Below are 27338 nucleotides of genomic sequence, written 5' to 3'. Positions count from 1 at the left end.
TTAAGTCTACTTAGAGATTGCTTCATTTCTACACATTCGTATAATAAGTATATCACCTATTAGGGTTCCCGTTTAAGTGCAGACTAAATTCGTAAAAAATCACTGTAGTAATATCATCCATGATATTAAACTTTTTGCCAGGTTAACGTATTAGTGCAAATTGAGATTTAGATCGATATTGTATTTACGATTACAAAAATATCATTGTAGGAAAACGTCAACTCAATTATTTTTCCACCTATAGTCCCTGAATAGGTTGTTATTGCTTATGGAAAATATATTATCAAAAAAGTTTTATTAACATTACAAACTCTGTGACCTACATACGATGAATAGCGTTTATACATTACTTTTAAAATTACAAAACAAGACATACCTAACGGTTCAAAAACGATTAAAAACTTTTGGTGGTTTACTTATTTATTTGTAAATTAATTACGCTTAATCCTTATATCTTGGACGAGACCAGGTCTTGAGAGTGATTGCAGGCGCAACTATAAATATGAGCCTAATAAGGTATTGCCAATCTAATTTAGAATGGAGACGGTAATACTACCAATGTTAATGCACTAACATAGAACGTATTCTAATTCGTCACATCCCAATCACAAAAGCGTTGTGATGTCCTATAGGAAAAACAACAGGTCCTTTTTAAGACCAAAACTGCCAATAATGAGTATAAATACTAAAGACTTATTAGCCGTAAAAAAGAACTTCTTCAAACTATGTGTAGCGATATAAATTTTGACGTTTCTTGCATGCAAGAAAGGCACAGAGATATTTGTCAACGAAGACCAAATTTAGCAGGTAGCTATTGAGAGATCTCAAAGACAGTACGTTAGTGCCATCTTTGTTAGGCCCGGTCTAGCGGTGCTCTCTGTATCTCTAACAGAGAAGATCAACAGTGAAATTTTAACCATAGAGCTAAGTAGTTGCATAGTAACATCAAATACAAGCCTCCTAATGAAGAATTTAGTTTTGCTCCCCCAGAAAATTTCCAAAATCAGAATACCAATTTTATCGTAGGGGATTTTAAAAGGATACGGTGATGTAGAAGCGGAGGTGCGAAAACGGACAACGAAGGCAACCACAATAGCAGGATACCTGAATGACACAATATGGCGAAATAAAAACATTGAGGTGGAAACTAAAGCGAGAATTTACACGGCAACGGTACGACCAATAATGACATACACTGCAGAAACTCGACCTGATACAGCGAAAACTAAACAACTACTAGAGACAACCGAAATGAGAGTACTACGCAGAATAGCTGGAAAGACGCTTCTAGATAGGGAGAGAACTGAAAGCATAAGAAGAGCATGCAAGGTGGAAAATGTAAATGAGTGGGTACTCAGCAGAAAGGAAGAATGGAATCAGCAGAATGGACAACAGAAGGATAGTGAGAGTTGCACGCTACAAATCACCGCTAGGTCGCAGAAGCTTAGGACGTCTGCCACGAAAACGATGGAGCGACAACTACACCCATAGTAAGACCAAGTGTTACAGCAAATGAAGGCGTTCATCAGATGCTGCTGAATGGGAAAACTGATAGAAGAAAGGGTAAAATAAAGATAGTCAGATAACACCTGACAACGAATGTTCTATCCGCTAAGTTTATTTTGGAAGAACTGAAAGCTGCTATTAAAAAGTGCAAAACTGGCAAGGCGCCAGGACTTGATGACCTTTTGGTGGAACAGATAAAACATCTTGAACCTTTGTTTCTTACCTACAATCTACTGATTCAATCTACTGCTCGTTTATGAGACACCGGCCTTTTAAAAAACCCATGACAATCCGAAGATTGTACTTACTTCAATCATGGAAAATATTTGATTTTTCTCGATCGTAAGTTCTGCGAAATTTCTTCGAGTGTCTTAGACCGTTCCATGTTGCGGATGAAGTCTTCCAGGTTCTTGAGTTCCGCTTGGAGTTGGTTTCCACTTGGGAACGGTTCGGATCCATTAGTGGAGTGTTAGCTCTTTTTGTAGCTATAGAAAAATTAAAATATCTTTCGTTGCACATCATAATACGACCACCATCAAACTCCATAAGACGACGCGCGACGCCTGGTGTTACTGATGACGTGCACCGAAAGTTGTTTTAATTTCTCTTTAGATTGTTTGCTTTTTTGTATAGTAACATTTTAAGAATAATTGTAAGAAAATTAGGTACGTTAATTCTAATAACAATTATCCTTAATTTATTCTAAATCCAGATATTTTCTTTTTCCGACAGTTCTTGAATGAGTGATCCAAAAAATGGTCAGTCAATTCCCAAAATTCAAATATTTAATATTATACAGGATGGCCCGAACTGTATTCCGGAAACTTCAGCAGCATATTCTGCAGATAAAAATACGTAAAAAAGTTCGTATAAATGTATGTCCTAAAATGCTTAGTTTCAGAGATATGGATTGTAAGTTTCATTTTTATTTCGATATTTTCCAAGTAACGTCAATATTTGGATGAAAATTGGTATCTGGGAGTTTTTTGGCATGAGAAATTTGATTTTGATGTCAATATGACTCTTACTTGTAGAGGGTACCACCTACATATTTTTAACTGGTTTGAAGACTAATAACCTTTCATCCGTATAAAACTACTGAGGAAAAAAATATACATTTTCGAAGTAACGTAGAAATGTTTTTGTATCAAAAGTTCAACAGAAACTGTTTTATCATCATGTTTCCGTGAAAAAATATGATAAAAATAAAAAAAAAAATATCTTCTCAACATATTTTTTGTCAATAATGACATGTATTGACTATTTTCATTCTAAATATCTTCAGAACGGTTGCTCGTAGCGATTTTTACCAGACATTTTTTACGTAAAAAACGTCTCAAATGTGTATTTTTTACTCAGTAGTTTAATACAGGTACGTACGAAAAGTTATAACTCTTCAAACCAGTTTAAAAATATGTAGGTGGTGCCCTCTACAAGTAGGAGTCATATTGACATAAAAATCAAATTTCTCATGTCAAAAAACTCCCAGATGCCAATATACATTACGCCATTCGACATCCCCTAATGCTCACCTTCTTCATCTCCATTTCGTCCATTTTAGGACATACATTTATACGAACTTTTTTACTTATTTTTATCTGCAGAATATGCTGCCAAAATTTCCGGAATACAGTTCGGACCACCGTGTATATTACAGTTACGATATTTATAAGAATAACTTATAGTTTTATACTACAATAACTTGTTAACAATTAATTAAACAAATATAATATTCTTAAGTCATTGACCAACACAACGCATTCTGATAAAGTAAAATTCCGTCTTATTTCAGAATTAAAGTCGTATTATTAAATGGTTAAAATTCGATTACATTTAAATAATAATAAACAATCTATTAAAATAAAATGAAAGAACGAAACGCAACCGGCAATGCGTATACTGTTCTCCAAGTTTATAACATTTACCAGGCATTGAACTTGCGAGTTTATTGAACTTGCCCCAGTGTGCTACTAATCCGAAAGAAGAAAGGTGCTAGATATTGCTAGAAAAAAACTACAAATATTACAGTGAAGAGTAATTGGCTGATATAAATTGCAACAAAAGTGGTCCTTTTTAGACGTTTATTTTAATTTTTTATATAATATTTTAAATTTACTTTATTTAAATTGATGTTATCGGTAAACTCTAATTATTTAAAATATTCGTGGTATATTGTTTTATTACGCAGACTGTCGCTTTTGTTTGTTTTTTTTTAAATAATTTTAGATTAGTAATGGTTCTATGTTCCACTATAATTACACTTTATATATTTTATAATTATTATATTACTAGTTTTACAATAATTTGAATTTAGAGCATTATTTGCATATTCAAAGGGATGCTTCAAAATTAATATATAATTTTTGCAGTCAATAACTCTAAGAATATTCATTCTAGAATATTCAACGATAAAATCGAAAAATAAGAAGAAAATAATAATAATAATATATCTTATAATGAGACATGAGTGCTTGTGTTTATTTTTATTTTTGGACCCTATTATTTTTTTGAGATATACAGGGTGAGTCTTAAATAAGTGCAAATATTTTTAGGGGTAGTTTATTTCGTCCCCTGAAAAATGTCTATATGGTTTTTTTCGCGAAAAAAAAATTTAAAATTTGGAATTTTTGAAAAAAATTTGGGAAAATGTTTTACTTTTAAGTTAAAAACATAACTTCTTAATAATATGGCAACATAGGTAGTAGATTAAATTTACAAGAAAAAAAAACAGAAAAGATCCAGTGGTTCTCAAAATTAAAGCATAAAATATATATATTTTTTAATTTTCACTAGTAATACCACTAGAGGTCAAATTATTTCCGGAAATTTTTTCGAGCTCATGAATATTTTGAAAATTATCCCGAGTCGAAGACGAGTATTATAATATTATATATATTTAAAATAACGAGTGGTATTCGGTAAGAAAAGTCCACACCAAGTGGTGTTTGAAAATCAAATAATTAAAATGTATTTTTCGATTTTTGGTCGAATTGATTATTTAGTTACTATGACAACTAAGTGTCACCCAAACCTAAAAACTATTTCAGTTTTGAAGCTGTCACGGCTTAAAAAAAATGTTTTGCTTCGGTCATGAAAGCAAAAAAAAATCGCCAGGAGATTAAGCAGTTGACACCCGCGAATACTAGGAAATCGAAGTCAAGCATATGGAAGCAGTTTACAAACTTTCATCTCAGCTTTGTAATTGAAATGTATCAAAATTATCATTAAACAAATAAAAACCAGACTCTCAAAAAGATATTCTGTCATTATAAACGTCAAAAAATTTCCAGTATAATTCGCTGTTGGCTGCCCACAAGGAAAAAATGTTCACTAAAATTTAGCCGTTGCCATGGTGATTTGTCAAAAAACACGTTTTGATTGGTTAAAAATTACAGGTGTGGAATTTTCAAAGTAAAACAACTCGGTTATTTTGGGTTTATTTGAAAAACGGTTAAGAGAAAATATGTTCCTGTTATCGAGATCTACAAGCCCTGAAAATATTTGCACTTATTTAAGACTCACCCTGTATAGTAAATTGGTAATATTTTTATAGCAAAAGTCGTATTTCTTGAATACTAACCATAACGAAGAAATTGCTTTTTTTAATGAATTATTAAAAATATCATATATTTTTCTCTAAAAAAACGCACAGTGTCTCGAAGTGTCTTATGTGTCGAAGTGTCTTAAGTTAAAAATAATACATCAAAGCTACAATCTTTACATAATTGAATAATTATATTATATTTATTATAGTGTAGCTATTTATTCGCTATTATTATCGAGTTCAAAAAATATACGTTTAATAATGAAAATGCCTTGAATACAAAAACTATGTTCTAGATCTAGATACAGAAACGTACAATATTCGTTATAAGATTAGTTATTATTAGTTATTCACTTGAAAGTGAACATTTTTTCTTTCTATGTAGTCATAAGTGAGGAATGTTTATAAAAATTGTTGTTTATTGTATTAGTTGACACATCTAGAGTATGTCTCCGGATTGTCTGTATAAAGTGGAAACCTTTTTAATTACACAAGTATACACGGTTTTGGACCTGATCAACTAAAAGCAATTTCTGAGATCATTTTTCGAGCTGAATCCAAATTAGCAGTCCATTTTTTAAGATTGGTTCTAGTTTTCGAAATATTCAATAAATTCATTATTTTACTATTTTTGACCGTTAACGGTCATTTATTGAATTAAACAATATAAATCAGAAATGAACAGAGGTTGAACTGAGTCTTTTATACTGCTTGGGATCTGTTTCACGGATTAGGGTCCAACAGTAATCGCTCATCATGCCTTCGTCCCAAAATCCTTGGTATCGCCATTCGATTTTCGTTATATCTTGGTGTAGTCGCTCTCCTTGCCCGTCGCTCGTGTCGCCCAAGTTTTGTGGAAAAAAAATCAAGATGTGAATGCAGAAAATGTATCTTGAGAGACAATCGAGCTCCAATCGTGTGGTAATTTTGCAACAAATTGTCGATTACTTGCTTGTAATCCGGTGATTTATGATTACCGAGAAAGTTGTGAACAACACTTTGAAACGATGCCCATGCTGCCCTCATCAAGCGTTAGACATTTTGTAAACGTTGCGTCAGCCATTAGTTTTCGAATATCAAGTCCGACAAGTATTCCTTCTTTGATTTTTGCGTATGGCAGTTTTGGAAACAACTTGGTTAAGTACTGGAAAGCCGGTCCTTCGCGATTGAGCGCTTTGACAAAGTTCTTAATAAGGCCAAGTTTAATGTGCAGAGGTGGCAGTAAAACGTCCTGTGGATTTAGAAGTGGTACAGAGGACACATTTTGTTGTTCTGGATCATAGTGTGTACGACTCGGCCACACCGAAAACTAGAGCCAATCTTGACAAACGGATTGAAGATCCGAGTTCAGGGCCATCAAATAACGTTAAGAATCGTTCTCATCTGCTCGGGTCGAAAAGTTGACCCGAATTTGTAAACTTGTGTTATTGAAAGTTGGAGAAAAATAAATTCTTCATAAAAATTTTTGCTTGTTCTAAAATAGTCAACCCCGTTTATACTTTTCGAAATTTCCATACCGTTTTAGAGAAAATTACAAAAAAAACATGAAAATATGGTTGAATTTTTTGTAAGTTCTAAAATTCAAATGGCGTTTCTATGGTACCTAATATATTTTTTTAATAGACGATTATTTGTTATTATTAATTTTGATTAACGTCATACTTTTGCTGTTGTTACAATATCACATTTTTCGATAATTATTGTCACCCTTTCCGTAGCATTGAACTAAATATATTTTGTGTTCCTTTAACATTTTAAAACGGCAAAAAATATGACGTTCCTTAAAATCTATCAATAACAATCTACCAAAGAATAAAAACTAAATCATATTACCCTAGGAACGCTTTTTAATATTTAGAACTTGGAAAAAATTCAACTGCATTTTCATGTTTTTTTTTTAATTTTATCTAAAGCGGTTTAGAAATTTGAAAGAGTATAAACGGGATTGACCATTTTAGAATAAACATTTTTTTTATAAAGGATGCATTTTTTTCAAAATGTCAATAATAAAAAAGCTTTTTCTCTTGTAAAAACAATCCGGGGACATACTGTATATACCTTTGCAGCTATTTCATTACTAAAATTGTAAACGAGGTTGCACATTGGAATAACAGGCAATAGGCTATATGAAATCAGCAGATATTATCGCCTACTGACAACATATACCTACTAAAGATCAAATGTTGTCTTGCGCACGGCATCAAAGCAATATTGTCTGTTCGAAGACAAAATTACATTGTCAATAGGGGATAATATCGCATGTTGCTGGTTGCTGATTTCCTCTCACTCCGGTGTATAACACCCGCTTTGATATGTTTGCCTTTTTTAATTCTGATGAAAAGGGAAATACATCTGCTTAAGAGTCTATTACTCTGTACTGTTCGGGTTGCTCTCAGGGGTCGGGTAAAGCGGGTGTGTGGCCGAAGGAAACATATATTATATTTCAGAAATCTGCCTAAGGTTGAGCCCGATCCTGTCGTGTTAAACCACATCTAAAATTCCAAACACACGTGCTTTGATTAAGGCTTGATTAAAATTTGCAGAGCTTCAGCATTTGCCATAAAATAGCAAGCACTTTGTTACAAAACCATATAAGTTATATATCTCTTTAATCACAAAACTTCAATCTATTTCCGTATTGTAACGGAATTTTAAAGTATTTCTTTATTTTCGAGAAAATTTAGTCCAAACATAAGAAATATTTTGTTGGTGTGTGACCATCAAAATATTAAAAATAAAGAAGTTCTAAAAATGTGCTACAATACGGATATAGTATAATCCTTTATCTTTAATTTCCTTCTTCATTTGTGTAAAAATACCTACCTTATTTTATATAAAACGTTAAATGCCGAACGCTTATTTTGCTACTTTTCCGGACTAGTGAAATTGACTCTTAACAAGTAGTGCTATGTTGAATGGGTTATATATATTGGATAGATATTTGTTATAAATAAAGAGCCCCAATGAACTTACATAAAAATGTTGACGAATAATATAATATATTGAAAAAGTTTTATGATCATGCGGGCCAGAAAATATTTTTATTGTACGGAAGATTCATGAAAACAAAAGTGTAGGAAGAAATAATATTATAATATCCTCATCGCTTGACATTTCAGGACAAATACAGAAATATCTGAAATAAATATTTGTTAGCCATTTTATTTTGGTCAGCATTTACTTAACCATATTTGCTACTCATCATACGGTGTTTCCAGTACAAAACTATATCCAAAATTAAGTCATACGATAGCAGAGGAAGTAATTGGCAAAAGAAAATGTACACCGCGCAAAGTAACCACCTCCTTCGTATAAGACGGTCTAGGTGAATGACTTCGCGTCGAGAATGACTTAAAGCAGGTCAGCGCTGAGCCGCGGCCAATCAGAAATCGCCGAGCTTTCGCACTAGTATGCGGCGATTACGCCTGCTGGCCTTTTGACCTAAAAACGTAGTATTGACCTACACACCGTGTTCAGTTTCTAACAGTAGTACATAACAGCGACAAGGTTATTGACACCAAGTTACCTATTCAACTAGATTCTGTCTTAGACAGTTTCTTCAGTTTGAGAAGATGTAGGTACTATAGCCATAATTATAGCTAATAAATGAAAGGTACAAATGAAGAAAACATTCTCAAAACATTAATAATTTTACTAAAAAAATTTAAGTTTATGTTTCCAATAAGCTGATGTATTTTGGTGTATTTTAAAACTTAAAATCTTAGTTCTTTGCAATTTACTGGAAGATTATCATGAACGTTTTGTTACAAATAACTTTATTTAACCAAAACTAAAACATAGTTTTGAAAAAAGTTCTTTTTTGAAGTTATTTTCCAATTACTCAGGTATTTTTTAACTTATGATTGTAATATTTGGTATATGAACAACTTTTTTTGAACTTAAATCAAATTTCAAAACAGTTTTTTAAATAAGTTACCAATACAATTACAAATACCAACATTTTTTTTGAGCACCTTAACATAATTTGTATATTAGAGAAAAAAACATTTACAGGACTTATTTTAAGTCCCTATTTATGAAAAAATTAATAAAGCTAAACCAGTTTAAGTCCAAATAAAATAATATTACTAGATAAAGGCCGGCCTTCTGTGCTTCACTTACGGAACACACATGGATTTTACGTATTTAAAAGGAGCCAACCAACAAATAGACAAAATTAAGTTAAATGTACCCAAAGATATAATAAGAAATGATTTAATAGGAAATAGAGAATTGTAAAACCGGTATGACTACCCTATAATAGCAAAACTGTCAAAATCAATTGTCATCACTCTGGACCCGTGGATATAACATACTAAAGTTTCCAAAGATGTTTGAGCCAAACTGCGTTTCCGTGACTTAACCTAATTTGCCCAGGGCTGACATCAGAGTTAGTTTGATTTTAAACTGACTATTCTATTTATTGTTACAGATAATGTAAAACAAGAAAGATCAGATGGTAGAATATAAAAAGCTAAGTAACTTGACGCATATATCTGAAATATGCCGATTTTGGATTTAACATAATTTGCTTCTAGCGTACAGAGATGCATTTTAATTATACCGTATGATCGAATAAAAACGGCGTCAGCGATGGCTATGAAATGACAATCAATGAAATTTTCCATATAAATTTACATATAAAATGACAGGTATGATTTGTTATCACATTTTGTATATTTTATATAATATACCGTATGATCGAAAAAAAAACGGCGTCTAGTTGGCTTGGAAATGACGATCGATGACATTTCCCATATAATTTTACATATAAAATGACAGCGATATTCATTTCATAGCCATCGCTGACGCCGTTTTTATTCGATCATACGGTAGTTATCCATATGTCTTTTGTACTCTCATACTAACTTGAAAGTATTAAGTTCTTTAATCCTATTAGGACTGAAAATAATTGCATTCTGCGTGGAAATGTTATCCTACATCTACATACATAATATGGACACAAACAAATAACAAGATTATGTTCGAAAAAAGTTCGGCATTGAAAGAAAAATCTAAAAATAGAATAATATATTTTCTTTAAACTTTTCTAGAAAACTTAAGAATTATCAGAGCCACCATTTCAATATCATTTCAATCCGATCAACACAAAAAGTAACCGGGACTGTGTAAAAAAAAGTTTTGATTTCTGCTATATCGAGAGCTTCTGTCGAAATATCAAAAATCAACTGAACTGCCCCAAGCTTATAAAAAAACAACTTGATAGCACTTTGTGGTACTTGTAACGGCAGTTTAGTGTTAATAAAAAAATAAAATACTTTCACATTAAGTTTCACAAACAAAAGTTGCAGTAAACTGCATATGAATATTTGAATTTGCGCAGCTTATGTTTAACTTTAAAATCTTTATTTTTACCTATTGGGTATTCCATTTGTTTCATGACGTTTATACAGGACGAGCGTTATATAAGTGCAAATATTTTAGGGGTAGTATAATTCAACCTTAAAGATACTTAAAAGCATATTATTTGTCGAAATTTTTTGAAAAATGTTTTGGAAGTTATTTAATTTTTAGTTAAAAAATATAATATCTTCATAACATGGCAACATAGATAGGAGATTGAATTTACAAGAAAGAAAACCCAGAAAAGATCCAGTTTCTCGTTTCAGTTCACAATTTTAACTGAAAAATATATTTTTTTTAAATTTCAAATTAAAATATCTCTATATCATTTCGAACTTATTTGAAAAATGGTAAAAAGAAAATATGTTTCTTTTATAATATTTGCACTTATTTAAGACTCACTATATCTCAATGAAAAAAACCCAGTTTAAACTGTGGACTTTGATATAATCTGGAGTATTATCGAAGAGTTCAATTCTAATATTCTATTAGGTGTTCATCCATATTAAAATTTTAGAATTATATGAGTAAATTTTAATCTATTTTCTGTAATAGAAATTAGAAATAAAAATGAAATAAGTATCACAAGAAAATTTTATCATTGTTTCTTATGAAGATAGCTATCATTAATTAATATTGAAAGACCTAAAACTATGTTGTATGAAAAAATATCAATTTTAAACTAAGCGTTAACATTTGGTTAACATCACTTTATTTTTTTGGAAGTATTATTAGCTGCAAGCTGCTAGTTGTTTTTATGGAGTTTGCGTTAATCCCTTTAAAATACAAATACAGGTAGTAAAAAAAATCCTAACAAATGGAAAATATTTTATATTTAGTTATTGAAAAAACTGTTTCTACAGATTTTCTTCAGTATGTTCAATCTATACTAATATATAAAATCCTTAAGTGACTGACATACTGATTAATCACGATCCTGCTCAAACCACTCAACGTAAGAAGCTCAATTTTGGCATACAGGTTGATTCTAGGGTGTAGAGGTTCGATAAGAAGGGATTTTTCGAAATTCCAGTTCCAAGAGGGTGAAACCACCCCTCAAATATTACAATATTTTTTATTTAAAAAACGGTCAAGTTTCCGAAAAAACGCTTAAACACGTATATTTTATTTTGTTTTTTTACATTTTTTAAGATTTTTTTAAAAATGCTATACAGGGTGTTTCGAAAAATCTGGTCATTGATTAGTCACGATCCTGCTTAAAGCGCTTGACGTAAAAAGCTGATTTTTGGAAAACAGATTGACTTTAGGGTGTAGAGGTTCGATAAGAAGGGATTTTTCGAAACTCGAATTCTAAGGGGGTGAAACTATCTCTCAAATATTAAAATATTTTTATTTAAAAACCGGTGAGTTTTTCGGAAAAACTCTTAAACACATATATTTTATTTTGTTGTTTTACATATTTTAAAATTTTTTACAAATTTATGCAGGGTGTTGCATAAAATATGACCATTAAAATCACCATTCTGCTTAAACTGCTTGACATTTAAAGCTGATTTTTGGCAAATAGATTAACTGTGGGGTGTAGAGGTTCGATAAAGAGGGGTTTCTCGAATCTCAAATTCCAAGAGGGCGAATATGCCCCTCATATATTACAATATTTGTTATTTAAAAGACGGTTAGTCTTTCGGGAAAACGCTTGGACAAGCATAATTTATTTGTTTTTTTAGCATATTTTGAAATTTTTTAAAAAATCACACAGAGTTTTCCAAAAACTTGGGTAATTTCTTAACCACGATTCTGCTTAAACTGCTTGACGTAAAAAGCTTATTTTTGGCAAACGGATTTTTCGAAAGTCAAATTCCAACGAGATGAAACTACCTCTCAAATATTTCCAAGTTATATAATAATATCGCCATATTGTATTTTCTCATGCTGACATTAATGTGAGAAGATTTTTATCCAGTTTGTATGTTAATGGAAATTCTTGCTTTGCTTTATCATCACTATTACAAATGATTAATTCGACGCGAACGAAGTCGCTGGAGACGCTAGTTTCATTATATTAATCATATCAAGATGTCGTGTACTACAAATATCTAATGATGTACTAATCATGATTTACTAAATAGCCAAAAAAGTGAAAGATAAAAATTGTTCAGAATTTGATTTGATATCTATTTATCAAGTGTATATAGAGGTTTCAAAGAAATGACACATTTTCAATTAATTTACGAAAATAAAATAATTTTTTTTTCGTATGAATGACACAAGTGAATTCAATAAATTATATTCTAATGCAGTAATTTTACTTTACTGTCCCCCCTAACTGTAAATTCAAAAATATATATGAATTTCTAGTTTCAAAGTTTTTAAAACACTGTATGAAAATACATATAGTAATATATTTGACTAATGGGGACTTTTTGAATTTGAATGACAGTTATTTCTTAACATATGTCAATTTTTTTTAAAAAAGCATCAACTTTTTTAAAATTCCATGAAATATTTCCATTTGTTGACAATATTAGATATAAGGAATTTTACTTGAATTTTTATTAGTTGAAGGGGGCGGCAAAATAAATGGTGCCTAGGGTAACAAATCACCTTAACGCGGCTCTGCTGATCTTAATAGACTGATAACATACCATAGCTTCTCGATTTTGGAAATTATTAAAGACAAATCATCCCTAAACAATTTACTTTCTAATTAGCCAGTGATCGATGCTGGATCTAGGCCGTTTTCCCCAATGGTTCCGTTTCGTTTCGGAGGAGCTTCCCGAAGAAAATCGATCCGAATTCCTGACCTGCGTACGGGTTACCATGGAAAGTGTTAGGCAGGTCATGAGCGGTCAAATCCGGACGTTCGCGGTGTCGTTCACCCCGCTGAAATTCGTATGTTTACCAACAAAAGGCGGGTTTCGCTAGAGCTAGTCTCAAATGCGTGTTTTTCGCCATTAAATCATATCATATCGAACGATAAAATATTAATGGCTTCTCATCAGCCGTTTGTGTTCCTGTTAGAATATGCATTTCGAAGAATTTTCCTTTTTTTGTAATTTTTAATTATTGTTACTTTGTTCATATTTAATTGCATATAAAGACATCATCTCTGTGTAAATTATAATACATGGAAAAAAGCATCAAAAATAGCTGGCTATAATCTAATTTAAATTTATGATTTCTTCGATTAAATCACATAGTACGGAACCAAAATGAAACTTTTAACTTAATTTTTTTTGCTAGCAATTATTTATTTAAAATTTTATTTGACCAAAGGCTTAATATAATCTCTTTTTCAAGATTGTACTACGTAATTGGTGTAGTTTCATAATCTTCCTAAAACCAGTAAAAGAGTGCGTAATAAAAAAATATATTTCTTTATGGCCAAAAGTACCGTATGAACGAGAAAAAACGGCGTCAACGATGGCTATGAAATGAAGATCGCTGTCATTTTATATGTATGTAAATTTATATGGGAAATGTCATCGATCGTCATTTCCCAGCCAACTGGACGCCATTTTTTTTCGATCATACGGTATTTAGGAATTGCACAAAGAAGATTAAAGAAGTTAAAATAAATAACGCTTTATTGTACAAAAAGCCAAAGTAGCTTCATCGACAAAGCATTTACAAAACAAACAAAAGCACAAAAAATATACAAATAATAAAAAATATCATACAATCAAATTAATTCAAAAAAATTTACGTCATTAAATTTACAAATAAAACATACATCGGCATTGTAGAATACAAAAAAGGCGTATCAATTAAATTTTAGTATAGGAAAATTGTAAATGGATATAATCATGTAAAAGTTATAAAATATTAGATACTAGACTTTTAACCAGTATGTGTGAGATGATCAAAATTTTAAAATTCAAATTTGTTCATGATTAAACATCAACAAAAAAGTCGTTTACTGCATATAGGGCTCTCTCCAGTAAGTATGATTTCAGAGCTTTGCGAAATGCGGCAAAGAATGAAAGCGACTTGATTCACAGGCAGATAATTGTACATTTTTTGGCATTGTACGGTATTGAGCCTTTAACTAGTTCTGAGCTCGGGGTTAGCAGATAAAGATCGTGCTCCGCATTCCTAAGTGGATAGTTGTGAGATGGCCTTTCGGGAATAGCAGATATGTGCTTGCGGATTAAGTAAACGTATTCACAAAAATGAATAAAGAATGAAGAGTCAGTATTTTGAAATTTTTAAAGAAATTCTGGCAGTGAGTTCTACTGTTCAGTCCCAATAAATATCGAACTGCTCTCTTTTGAAATTTGAAAATACGGAAGGGCATAACGAAGATGTGACTCAAAAAGAGCATAATAGGCTATTCTAGAGGTTGATAAGTTAAGTTCCTTGATGATATGATACCATAAAATTTATAATATGGAAAAGTAAAGTATTTTAACCCAACGGTCTCCTTTTTGCTAATAAGGTTAATCCGGACGTATTAGCATTAGTGAATCGCTACCTAAATAGAAGCGGCCGGGTCCACGTGGATTTGACGAGTATGTCACCGCAAAACACTCCGCCCACTTATTTCACTGGCTACCTGCAAATTTGTCGATTATTTATTGATGGGACGCGTCGTCAGTTTTTTACGAAAAACATCGAAGTAATATCGTTTCCCCCCTTACGGATTCCCCGTAGCTACAGAACGGGTAGACGTACTGTATCTGCATATTATTACCTATAAATGTTATTATATTCATACAGTACAATTTTTTTACATTACATTATATTATTTAACTTTGATACTATTCTTCTATTAATTTGAATTTCTGTAATTAATTCTTATTTATATAAATAATATAATACGATTGTTTAATTCAATTTATATTATTATTTAATCCAATTTATATTTATTTTTCATTTGTAACAAAAAAATAAAAAAGAAATTTAGAATTAAAACTAATAATTACAAAACCTATGCATTAAGTTTTGAAATTGTTAAAAATAAATCGAATTTAATAATCGTCAATAAATGAGTATTTGTTAAAAATACATTAAAATATATTATTATTTGTTTGTTACAATGACCCTACGTCAAAGAATTTCCCAAATACGTAGTACAATTCCCTGGGTCATTCAAAAATGATATCTAATGATTCAAAGGATCACACTATTCTCAAAAATAGGATAATTAAGCCGAACCAGTTTAATTATAAAGAGTTATAATAGAGAGTATTAAAATAATATTAAGATTTCTTAGAATTATCTAAATTTTACGTGCACAAATAAAGATGTTAATAAACCGTATTTCCAGTGACCTCTCATATTTTCCGTCCATTTGTTTAAAATAAATAAACGCGTTTCATATGTAATAAAATACTTTATTAATATTAAATTAAACTTCATATACATATTTATTCATTCTTTATCGAGGAACTAATTAACAATAAACTCTGTCTTAAACGCAGTAAATACCCAACGGGTTTATAATTAAAATCTGGATATATATCTGTAGATTTAGACGAAAAAACACCCTAATTTTATAAAGGGAGTTTCCGACGACCGCATTGTAAATACTTTGTGTAATACCAAGAATATACCAGTATATATCAGGAATATATATGTATTCTTCTTTTTATCGTTAAGTTACATTCTCCAGTCCTATCTTTTCACTACTCTATAGGAAATAAGAAACAAATACCTGCGTATCATACATTCAAAAGTTGTGAATTACTCTTATTTGATAAAACAAACATATACTTATATATTTTATGGTAAATATCATCGATCGCCATTTCAAGACAAACTTTACGCTTCTTTTTCTATCGTATAATTAACAAACATACGATTATCTTGAAAACTTGTTTTGTTTAACTGTAGCAAGATTTTATAATCGTTAATCGAGAAATTTAATTGGAATAAATTTAGCTGGATTTGTATATATTTTTCCTTATGGATGGCATACTGCAATTTGTGGTATCATCCTGTAGGATAGTTTTCCGGGGATCTGGGATTCTCCGGTCAGAGTGCATAGCGAGTTCGTTGAACTGATATTGATTTTCTCCAGTTTCACTTTTATTTTGAATGTTGGAAATATTTTGAACTTCGTACAATGTTGAATTTTAACTCGAAAATTTGTTGTTATTAAAATATAATTTAAATGTATGGATAAAGATAGTATTAAATTTAAATAATGGAGTTATTCTAAAGTAATATTAAGCAAATTTGAAAAAAGAAATTTCAAAAAAGAATTTGTAAAACTACATTTAAGCTTACTGATTAGGCAAAATTGGCCTAAACGATTTAACGAGACAGCTAATATTTTATTTTTCAAATAATTTAAATATTTATTTATCAATTAAAAATAAGCAACGCAGCAGTTGTCATATAGTTTTATGTTTGATATCTCCAAGTCGAGCATAGCCGTACCATTTCTCGAAGGTATTAGCGGCACTTTTTACCACCCTGTAACTTCGTTGTGGCTAAAGCAAGAATACTAATTTTTACTAAACATGAGGGCATACTATAGCTGGGTGAATTACGAAAATTATCTAGTAATTATACCTCATTGTTTATGAATTATCGCTTGTCAAATTTCTTTAACTTCGACAGTGACTCACTCACCGTCATCAAAATTCTAAGGTACGTCTAGTACGTATCTAAGGTATTACAAAGGTACGAGGATGGTCTGAAAAGTTTCCGACCTCAACGTGAAGATAGCACGATCAGCACTCGTAAATAAAAGCTAGTGAATTTTCATTATTCATCTGTTGACAGTTATTTACCAAAGTTTCAGCCATTTTGGATCGCAGTTTTTTCGTCAAATGAAGAGTTATGTAACAGTCGTTTGAGTGAGTTGATGTCAGTATTTTTGTGAAAATGGACAAAATGGAGTATCGAGCTGTCATTAAATATCTGGTTTTGAAAGGCAATACGCCTACACAAATTTAACATGAGTTGGATTCTGTGTATGGGGACTCTGCACCATCATTTACCACAGTGAAATTTTGGGCAGCTGAATTTAAACGTGGCCATAAGAGCTTGGGAGACGATGAACGTTCGGGATGTTCAAAAACTGCAACTACCGACGATAGCATCGCCAAAGTTCACCAAATGGTGCTAGACGACCACCGAATTAAAGTGAGAGAGATAACAGAGGTTATGAACATATCAAAAGAACGTGTTTGTCACATATTAAATCAAGAATTAGGCATGAGAAAGCTGTCCGCGCGTTTGCTCACGTTAGACCAAAAGCGTGTTCGTCTGAACATTTCCAACGCTATGTTAGCGCAGTTTAGGCGCAATAAATCCGAGTTTTGGCGTCGATTAATTACTGAAGATGAAACTTGGATACACCACTATACACCAGAAATAAAAATACAGTCCAAACAGTGGACGGCAAAGGGAGGCAACCGGCTCCAAAAAAAGCAAAAGCTGTTGTTTCGGCTCGGAAAGTGATGGCGACAGTTTTTTGGGATAGTCATGGAGTTATTTTAATTATTGATTATCTTCAAAAAGAAAAAACCATCCCAGGAGCATACTACGTATCATTACTTGACAAGCTAAAAGCAGAACTTACGGAAAAGAAAATCCTATTTCACCAAGATAACGCACCGTCTCACACCTCAGCGGTTGTCATGGCGAAAATCCACAAATTACGGTTTGAACTGCTTAACCATCCGCCTTACTCACCAGATCTAGCCTCTAGCGACTTCTTTTTGTTCCCTCATTTAAAAATTGCGCTCGGAGGACAGAGATTTTCGTCAAATGAAGAGGCAATCACCTTCGTGAACCACTATTTTGCAGAGAAAAACGCGGAGTACTATTTGGACGGGTTACAGTGATAGGAGCATCGCTGGGAAAAGTGTGTAGAGTTACAATAGGACTATGTTGAAAAATAAAATAAAATATTCAGAAAAAATGTCTTGTATCTTTGTTAGGTCGGAAACTTTTCAGACCACCCTCGTACTTCTACGTTTCTTCTTGTGCCACAAACTTCAAATTTTTATTGATGTTATAATGATATTATTGTTTTGAAAATTTGAATTTATATATAAAGACACCTGCTTCATCTGCCTAAAATATTATTATAGATAGATTTCTTCGAATCGATTTCTTTATATCCAAAAAGAGTAATTTCCAAGGATATTTGCTTCTAAATGTTACTTAATAAATAAAAATATTTATTACATATTTTTTTGCGTTTTCTAAAATACTACTACTTTAACTTTCATAAGTGATCCACAGAACAGATGTCGTGGAACCAAATGAAAACAACATTACAGATGGCGTTGATATTACATATTAACTACGACTTTCTTGTCTTCAATCCAGAATTTCTTGACAGTTATAGTCCTCAACAAAAGTGATTTTAAGTGATTTTAGGAAGTTAAAAAAGTAATTTGTTGCAAATTGTGAGTTCGAGAAAACACGGGCAACTTCAGGAGGCGCTTTTTTTATCAAGAATTATGAAAAAAACTTGGATCATCAAAATGCATAGTTTTATAGACACAGAATGTTAAACTTAAAAATTATTTTTTTTGTGAATATCTTAAATAACGTAAGCCGTAACCGATTTTCTTCAATTCAAAAACTTTTACAGTAAACCAGTTCAAAAACAAATCCACTTCAACCTTCAAAAATAAAAATTTGTTATACAGTATTTAAGAATAATAATAATATTTGTCCATAGTTTATAACATTATACTATTACGTAGAATAGCGTTTATGGTAATAAAAAATATATAAAAACTGTTATTCATTTTCATTTAAAATTAATAAAAATTCATCCATGTTTGCTAAAAAAAGCAACATTTTTTATCTGTATGTACCTATATCTAAAATAATTCTAAAGTATGCGATACATAGAAAATGTACCATTTTTCTATTAAGATTAACGTAATTTAATTTTAACTGTCAAAGAAAAATAATAATAAAATAAATTGTTAGTTACATATTATAATTAATTTATTATATTACTGCATTATTTATATAATGTATGAATTTAAAATCATATTTCCAAAATAATTAAACATAGCAGATTTAATAAAATATATTTTTCAAAGTAGTATTTTAGAAAAAGATGAATGCAACTTAGTGCATATCTATGCAACGTCGAAATGTGCTTTCACCAAATTGGCAAGAATTTTTGATATTCGTTTCTAAGATTGCTACATATGCTTAATGCATTTATTTCTAAGTGATAATTGTATGCAAATTTATTTTTCATTATACAACTGGTTTATTGTGAATAATTCCCAAAAACTAAATATAATTTACAATATATTTTACATATTTCCTTAATAATTAATATACCTATTTTATCTTATGTATATCTCTTTTAACTTGTTAAAACACTCTATATTTCATGATACATACAAGGCGAATCAAAACTAAATATATTTGATCCTTCAAATAAGTATATTACTAATATTTTAGTTCGTAAAATCTCTCTTCGTTTCCATTATTACTAAGTACTATTTTTTGTATGGTGTTTGTCGTAAAGACCAATAACTCCATAAGGCTTCGCTATATAAACGGTGATTATGAGCATATTCAACCGAACCAACATAAAGAGTAATTTAAAATAAACAAAAACAAAGATTTCATTTATACTTCGCACTTCAGCGATCCCTAAAAGAAAAATGCATTCTTCATGAAAATGTTTGCTTGTATTATACAGGGTGCGTCTTAAATAAGTGCAAATATTTTCAGGGCTGGTAGATCTCGATAAAAAAACATATTATCTCTTTACTGTTTTTATTAGTGAGTTATTTAACTTTGAAAATATAAGAAAAAAATAATTTCTGGTTAAATTTCGAGAAACACTGTGTCTTTTCTGGGATTTCTCTGTTGTAAATGTAATCTACTACCTATGTTTTCATATTCTGAAGATATGTTTTTAACATAAAATTTAAACAATTTCAATTTTTTTGCGCTTAAAGCTTCATAGATCTGTTTCTGGAATCGTATTTGCACTTATTTAAGACTCGCCCTGTATTTGGTTAATTCCGTTTATAATTTTCTAAATTTCCATACCGGTTTAGATAAAATTAAAAAAAACATGAAAATATAATTTAATTTTTTCTAAAGTCCTGGAAATCAAAAGGTGTGTCTATGGTAATATAATTTCGTTTTCATTTTTGATAGATTATAATTGAAAGAATTTTAATTAACGTCATATTTTTTGTTGTTTTAAAATGTTACAGAACACACATTTATTTAGTTCGATTAGATGATAATAGTAATCGGAACATGTGATATATTAACAACAAAAAAAATATGACTTCTACCATTTTACTGTTACCATAGAAACACCTTTTGATTTTTAGGTGCTACATACTATACTTAATATCTATATTTCATATCAATTAAAATTTTAGTTACGTAACCGAGGGCGTGATTTTTAAATTCATTGTTGCCATTCGTGCTGACCAATTGGAATTTAAATTTCGCGCTGGGGATTCAGGTGGTAACTCTGCTGTATAAAATGTCAAGTTGCCGCATTTATTTATTTCCTGACATTGTCATTCGTTTTGACACTTTAGTTTTGTATTACGAGTTTTTGCTTTAAATAAATAGTGTTATGATACTTTAAGCTTGAAAATGTTGACTAGCAGACCTTGCAGTCGAACATTGTTCTTTTTAGAACCTCTATTAGTGCGAAGTGGTTAGTTTTTAATAGCCGTAAAAAACTCATCGCATCTTTATTAGAATATTTTGAACGGGAAAGCGGTAGTAATGGCCTTAGCCTTTATGTCCCTTAAGTGCTGTTAAGAAGGTGAATTTTGTCGATGTAAATAACTAAATAACTGTTTATATATTTATAATTAATTTATTTTTGTTTCCTAAAATATTTTGATTAAAAGAAAATATATAAAAATGGGCAACGCTGTGCCGGTCAAGCTTAATCACGTGACTAAAAGTGTATTTGGTATGAACTGTATCGCTACTACTATAATACTTATCTCTTGAAGAGTATGAGAATCTAACTCTATGACCTAGGAACACAAATTATTTTTGCTCAATTTAAGAGCATTTTTTTAAATTAAATAAGCGTTATCTTTGTTAGAGAAATGCAACCGAAATATCAAAACATTGACATAAAAACCAACTGTATACTTTTGACTCAACAATATATTTTGTTTCCATAGCAACTGTTAAAATTGTCTTATATCTATCAAAAATAGTAGATAAAATAGTACTTTAACCGCAAGGGTAGATTAAATGATACTTTAACAGCGAGGATAGGTTAAAAACTTTCGCGCTTTCTTTAATTTCTTCACGCACGTTTTTTAATTGCTTCCATTTTTAAAAATGTTTGTATTCCTTTTCATAAGTTATTCGGGATTTAAATGGAAGTAGTTTGGATATGGGGTTTGTCGCCTCAGCCAGAATATCTGTTGGTAATTTACTTATTTCGGTTTGAGCCATTTCTAATTCAACTAAAGAGACAGCTTTATTTATTTGTCAAATTACATAGAAACCAACGCCAACCCAGCACAATATTTTTTCTACTCGTAATAAATTCCTTGAAATAATAATTTCTGAATATTTTTTAAAACGTTATTAAACTTGCTATGGAAAAAAATATTGTTTTATACACGACGAAAAAAACGCATTATCGTTTCCCGAAATTAATTCAATCGCGATTTCATCGCTCGTGAATTAATCTTTTTGGTCGACGATAAAATACCATTTTATCGTCTTGTATAAAAAATAACTATTATCAGTACAGTTTCTTCCAAATGGTAATGTTAAAATAACGTAAAAAATTGATAATAACACATAAAAAATGTGTACCCTTAACTTAGTTGCGCAATACGCCGTTATCGCATAGACGTAGGACACGACAAGCGTAGATTGCATGTGTGTGTGCGAACGAGCCAAGAGATATCGTGGAACGGGCCGCCAGCAGGCGGGCCACCGAGTTGCATTCGCGCGATGCACCCAAGCCCGCCTCTCCAAAGCAGAGCGCGTTGAGCTAGGTCGGCGTTTGGATGGCCAACATTTTCCGGCGGCGGCAACTCGAAAATTCGGTGGCCGGCGACGACACGCAACCCCCAAATCGTCCGCGTCTCGACCACCCCGGAAAAGCGCGCGAAATCTCCTCGGCGCCCGATGCGTAGCCGCATTTCTTACGCACGCACCCCGTTACCGGATGCGTCCACGTTTCCTAAGGAGGTGCGTATAGTGCGTGGCACGCACGTTCAAGCGTGACTCGATGGCGCGAAATTGAACTTGAATTAAGGAATAGCTTGCTTTCTAGGCGGATGTCGAGCCGCTTTGGTCAGTGTTTGGATTTTGTTTTGTCCTACGTTTATAGTTATTGATATAAACTTCAGTTCTATCTTTAAGAATATATCACACATGTCCTTCCTAATTATAGTAATTTATCGAAAGTGTGATAAAAATATGTAGAAACCCTTTAATGAATGTTCAGGTTCAAAAAATAAATTAATCAAAACCATTTAGAATGTGGGACAAAATGAAATGCTAAAAGATATACCTATTGCATGTTGGAATTTAATGATTTTCTTTTAATTTGTCTTCATAACTGCGCAAATTTCATATCATTTATTAACCACGTTTATTAACTAAAAAAATAACTAAAATCTCAATATGAAAATAAAACAATTTGATGTATTTTTGTAGTCGAATTATGTAGTTTCTGTTAAACAGTCTCAAACTATTATCAAATTAGCATTTATCTTTAAATAATTGTTGATTTAGTATACTAATATAAATGATTCAGATTAGTACTATAATTAACTGAAATAAAAGCAAAATACCTTTGTGGTTAACAAAATTTATTAACGGGTGAATTCAGTAACAAAACATTCATTTTAGGTCAAAAATAATTTTTTATTGGTAGGTTTCTTCAAATAGTTGTCGTTTATACGCTTAGTAAGATTAATAGGAATTGCCTAAGTTTAATGTCAAATAAGTGAAACTAAGATGTCATACTTTAACAAAATGTTAGAATAAAATAAAGTGAAATAAGGATGATATTTTAAAGTTATTTTATGAATTCGAATTTTTTTCTCATTTAATGTCATAATAATTTGAAGAAAAATATAAAATTCGTTTAGAAATTGACCTTTACGAAAAGAAAACTTACTATTATTTTCTATACAAACAATAAAATACAATTATTATACTGATTAGGTATATTGTTACAAGAAACTGAGTTAGTTAAAATAATTAAGGAATACATGAATTATTACTTATGCACTAATGAAATCAGTTATTTTTTACTAGCCAAGAACCTAATGGCGCTTTGTATATATATATATATATATATATATATATATATATATATATATATATATATATATATATATATATATATATATATATATATATATATATATATATATATATATATATATATATATATATATATATGTATTATCTGATTATTTCAAAGAACACTTGTATATTTCGTAGAAAAAATATATTTTAACTACCCAGTGAACAATTAATTATTTAAATGTATGCTATAACTGCGTTTTAAATCCTTTGATTTTTTTAATCGGTTTATCCCTCGAATGCAGATAGAACGTTAAAAATAAACACATATTAATTAAACCTTTATTAAAATAATAAAATTAAAACGTTTAAGTCAAGAAAAAAAAAATAAAAGTGACAATGAAACTCTATCGATTGTTCTATTTTTAGACCTGCATGTTTTCACTATCAAATTGGCAATAACTGCATTAGATGCAATTACCTACATCTAAATATAGTTTAGTCGTCTAATATTCTAGGTTAAACATTGATATTTCCCGAATTTTTCCGTTTCCCTTGTGAAAAATCAGAGAAATTTTCGACGCTCAATACCATCAAAAGTGAAAATCCAATATGGCGACCGGAAAATGCCGACCTCGTTGGTATACAAGTTTTAGTGTGTCAAAATAAAGTAAATATTGGTTGATTTGAGCCGATTTGGTCATTTCTTGTAAAAGTTTGTTCAGTTATAGTGAAGATGTAGTGATCCGACGCTTTTTTTCGACAGGAAGCCGAAATCAACAGTTTTTGAACTCTGACCTTTATGCGCGCCGAAAAAGAATGGGTTCCCTTCACAATGTGCAACCAAATTTGTTAAAAATGTTCCAGTTCACATAAAAAACGTGCCCATGTTCGTCATCTATTTTCCTCAGGACGTTGTCGAAGGTAAAGGCTACAATTTATTCTATGTATCGAGCAAATGCATTTTGTTAGTGCAATTAGATAAGTGAATTTCAAGTTCACGGCAAGGTGAATGGCAAGTATCTGTGTTTATTATTAGAACAGTGTTTGTTTATACAATAGTCGGGAACTTTACCGGCTTTTAAAAGTTTTTTTGGAAAAAAAGCTCAGTGTTTGGAACTAGTTTTTGCATAGGAACCGTGCGAGTGAAGGTTGGGCAAGGTTAATTACTGCTTGAGGATAAATCTAAAATTAACTAATTTCAACAATATTTACGGTAGATCAGAGTTCAAATAGCTCACAATCTTATGCCACATTATCTACTACAAAAATGCATAATTGTCGAAAACCTAACGTATTAATATTACCCTACTACCACTGTTTTTCCTTTTAAATATCAGCCTTCAAATATAAGCCTGGTTTACGAGAATAGAGAACCACAATCAAGAATAACATGTAAATTTAACGAGACATTTTATTAAAAGAAAATCAAAATTTCTATTACTGCAATGAAGTAGTTATATTTTTAACCTTTAACTACAAATAATAAACTGCGACTAAATGCTAATGCAACTTTAAATAAAGCTACAGTGCATAATAGTTATTACTTAATATTTGTATATTTTACTAAGAATAATAATTGCATGATTTATTTCAAGATCAGTCGAACAAACGAATTAGCCAGTAGCCAAGGTTATGATTAAGGATAAGGAAAGCTAGCAAAATTGCAACGTAGAATAGAGAACGAGATATATACGTGTACGACGTCACATCTAGTCTGCATTCAACCTTGCACTAATATTAGTGCATACGAATTTAAATTTATTTGTCTATATAATTTAAAGATTTAGATTATTTTATCACTGGTTCCACCTTAATATTGGTAGAAAATTTCTAGAAATATTATATATCAGTATATTTCATAATCTGGATGGGAAGCTTCCAACAATACACAAATTATATTGTATATTTCAGTATATTACATTATATTGAAATATATGAATATTATTCAAACAGATATACCAAAATGTGTATTATAGTTTAGGAATATATTTTTTTTCAATAAATTTTTGTTATTTTATTATACTAAAATATCATATTTTATTAAAAGCATAATATAAAAGTTACTGTTTAAAAATATATAATGATATGGATTAAGGATGCGTTGTAATAAAATTTGAGGCACTTGATAACTTAGATATTTTTGTTTCAGGTTTTAAATGCCTTGATCAAAAGTTAAGGTCCTCGTCACAGTCTGAAATGAGAGAGGTAAGAAAGTAAAAGTTGTTTAAGTTATTTGCATGTGTTGTTTACAGCCAGTCTAAAATTTCCGCAACAAACATTACATATTCTCGAACTAAATCAGTTGAATTTTGAATGCTATATAATTTAGAGAAATTCGACAACAAAGTGGTTTATGTCAATTAATAAAGTAAATAGATATCAATAGGATATTTGCAATGATTATTAGGTAAACATTAAAGATCTGTTTAGTGGTTTTGTTTCTATTTCAGTTACATTAATTTTTATTTATCACAATTATGTATATTCATTAACGATGTTTATCCAAAACTTCAAATTCAATTATAAGTAAGTTTATCAAGATTAAGGATTGAAAAAAAAGACATATTATGTATTAGATAATGTTAAAGTTCAGATTCTTCTATTTAAAAACCTATAACCTGTTTATTTTGAATGATCCGAGAAATGCCTTCTTATCTCTATCTGTATCTTACTAAGAACAAATAATAAAATTTAAAAAAATTATCAAATATCTTCGATGAGCGAGACTGATCTTAGTCTTGCGATATGCCTATGCGACAATAATTAGAATGGTCACTGACGGTACTGAACTACTGGAAAATTTGTTAGCTCAAGAGCTTGGAACCCCCTCAAAAAGAAAATTCCACTCCTTCACCTCCCAGTGGATGACATACCAAGAATGTACAACTTTGAGAAACACCTGACTATAATATTAAGCAATAAAAAGGATTGGAAGAGAGAAGCGTTTGTTCAGCAAGTAAAAGATCATACAATAACAAAGTATACTGATACTTCCAAAACCAAAGCAGGGACACGGATAGGAGTATTTAAGCCGAAAACTAAATACTCAGAACCAATGGGCACTTAACCCAGCATCCTTATTCAGGAAGAAATCTACTCTATCGAAAGATGCGTACAACTCATCTTAGATAGGAACTATCAAAAACAAGAAATAACCATCTTAACCGATAGGCATGAAGCATTAAAAGAGATAAACTCAGTAACCATCTATGCGAAGTTGGTCAAAGAATGTCTAGAGAAACTGAACAAATTAGGCAAAGATAATAAACTCCTTCTACTCTGAGTGCCGGTTCACTAAGGGATAGAAAGCAATGAAAAAGCGAACAATCCAGCTATAAAAGGAGCGATCACTCCACTAAATGGAGTAGGACTATTCTGCTTCCCACGTGGTAACCAACTTAAACTCAAGGATGTGGAAGACTCCATCCGTAATCTGGAATGGAAATACCCCAACGGTCTAAGACACTCGAAGAAATTTCTCAGATCTTACGACTGAGGAACACCAAAGAGTCTAATCAAAGATTTTCCTTGATTTAAGTAAGAAAAATCTTCGGATTGTCATTGTTTCATTATTTTTAACAGAACGTTGTCTCCTCAACGAACACCTCGGTAGATTGAAACTAAGAAACAACGGCGAATGCAGATTCTGTGAGAAAAATGGTGAAACACCAGAACACCTTCTCACCGAGTACACCGAGACGACAACCATTCGTGCCATAAAGTTTGGTACGATAATATCGAAGATGGAGAACTA

The 27338-nt window shown here is 30.9% G+C and overlaps 1 protein-coding gene across 6 annotated transcripts in view; it reads left to right on the top strand.

The window, feature by feature from the left end:
* Positions 1-27338, top strand: part of LOC115878009 (PR domain zinc finger protein 1) — a 68057-nt gene that overhangs the window by 9617 nt on the left and 31102 nt on the right. Inside the window, exons 1-3 of one of the 6 annotated variants that reach the window (XM_030894375.1) lie at positions 24013-24251; positions 24348-24505; positions 25734-25789. In XM_030894375.1, the coding sequence (XP_030750235.1) occupies positions 24469-24505; positions 25734-25789 (93 nt within the window). In that variant the 5' untranslated portion in view covers positions 24013-24251; positions 24348-24468. Of the gene's footprint in view, positions 1-22255; positions 22514-22555; positions 22619-24007; positions 24506-25733; positions 25790-27338 lie in introns of those variants that run through there. The other 5 variants (XM_030894366.1, XM_030894390.1, XM_030894379.1 and 2 more) reach the window with 5 other exon arrangements.

This window comes from Sitophilus oryzae, unplaced genomic scaffold, assembly GCF_002938485.1.
Source record: "Sitophilus oryzae breed Bouriz unplaced genomic scaffold, Soryzae_2.0 scaffold_1062_pilon_pilon, whole genome shotgun sequence".
NCBI classification, from domain to species: Eukaryota; Metazoa; Arthropoda; class Insecta; order Coleoptera; family Curculionidae; genus Sitophilus; species Sitophilus oryzae.
This window is presented reverse-complemented; position numbering and strand designations above follow the sequence as displayed.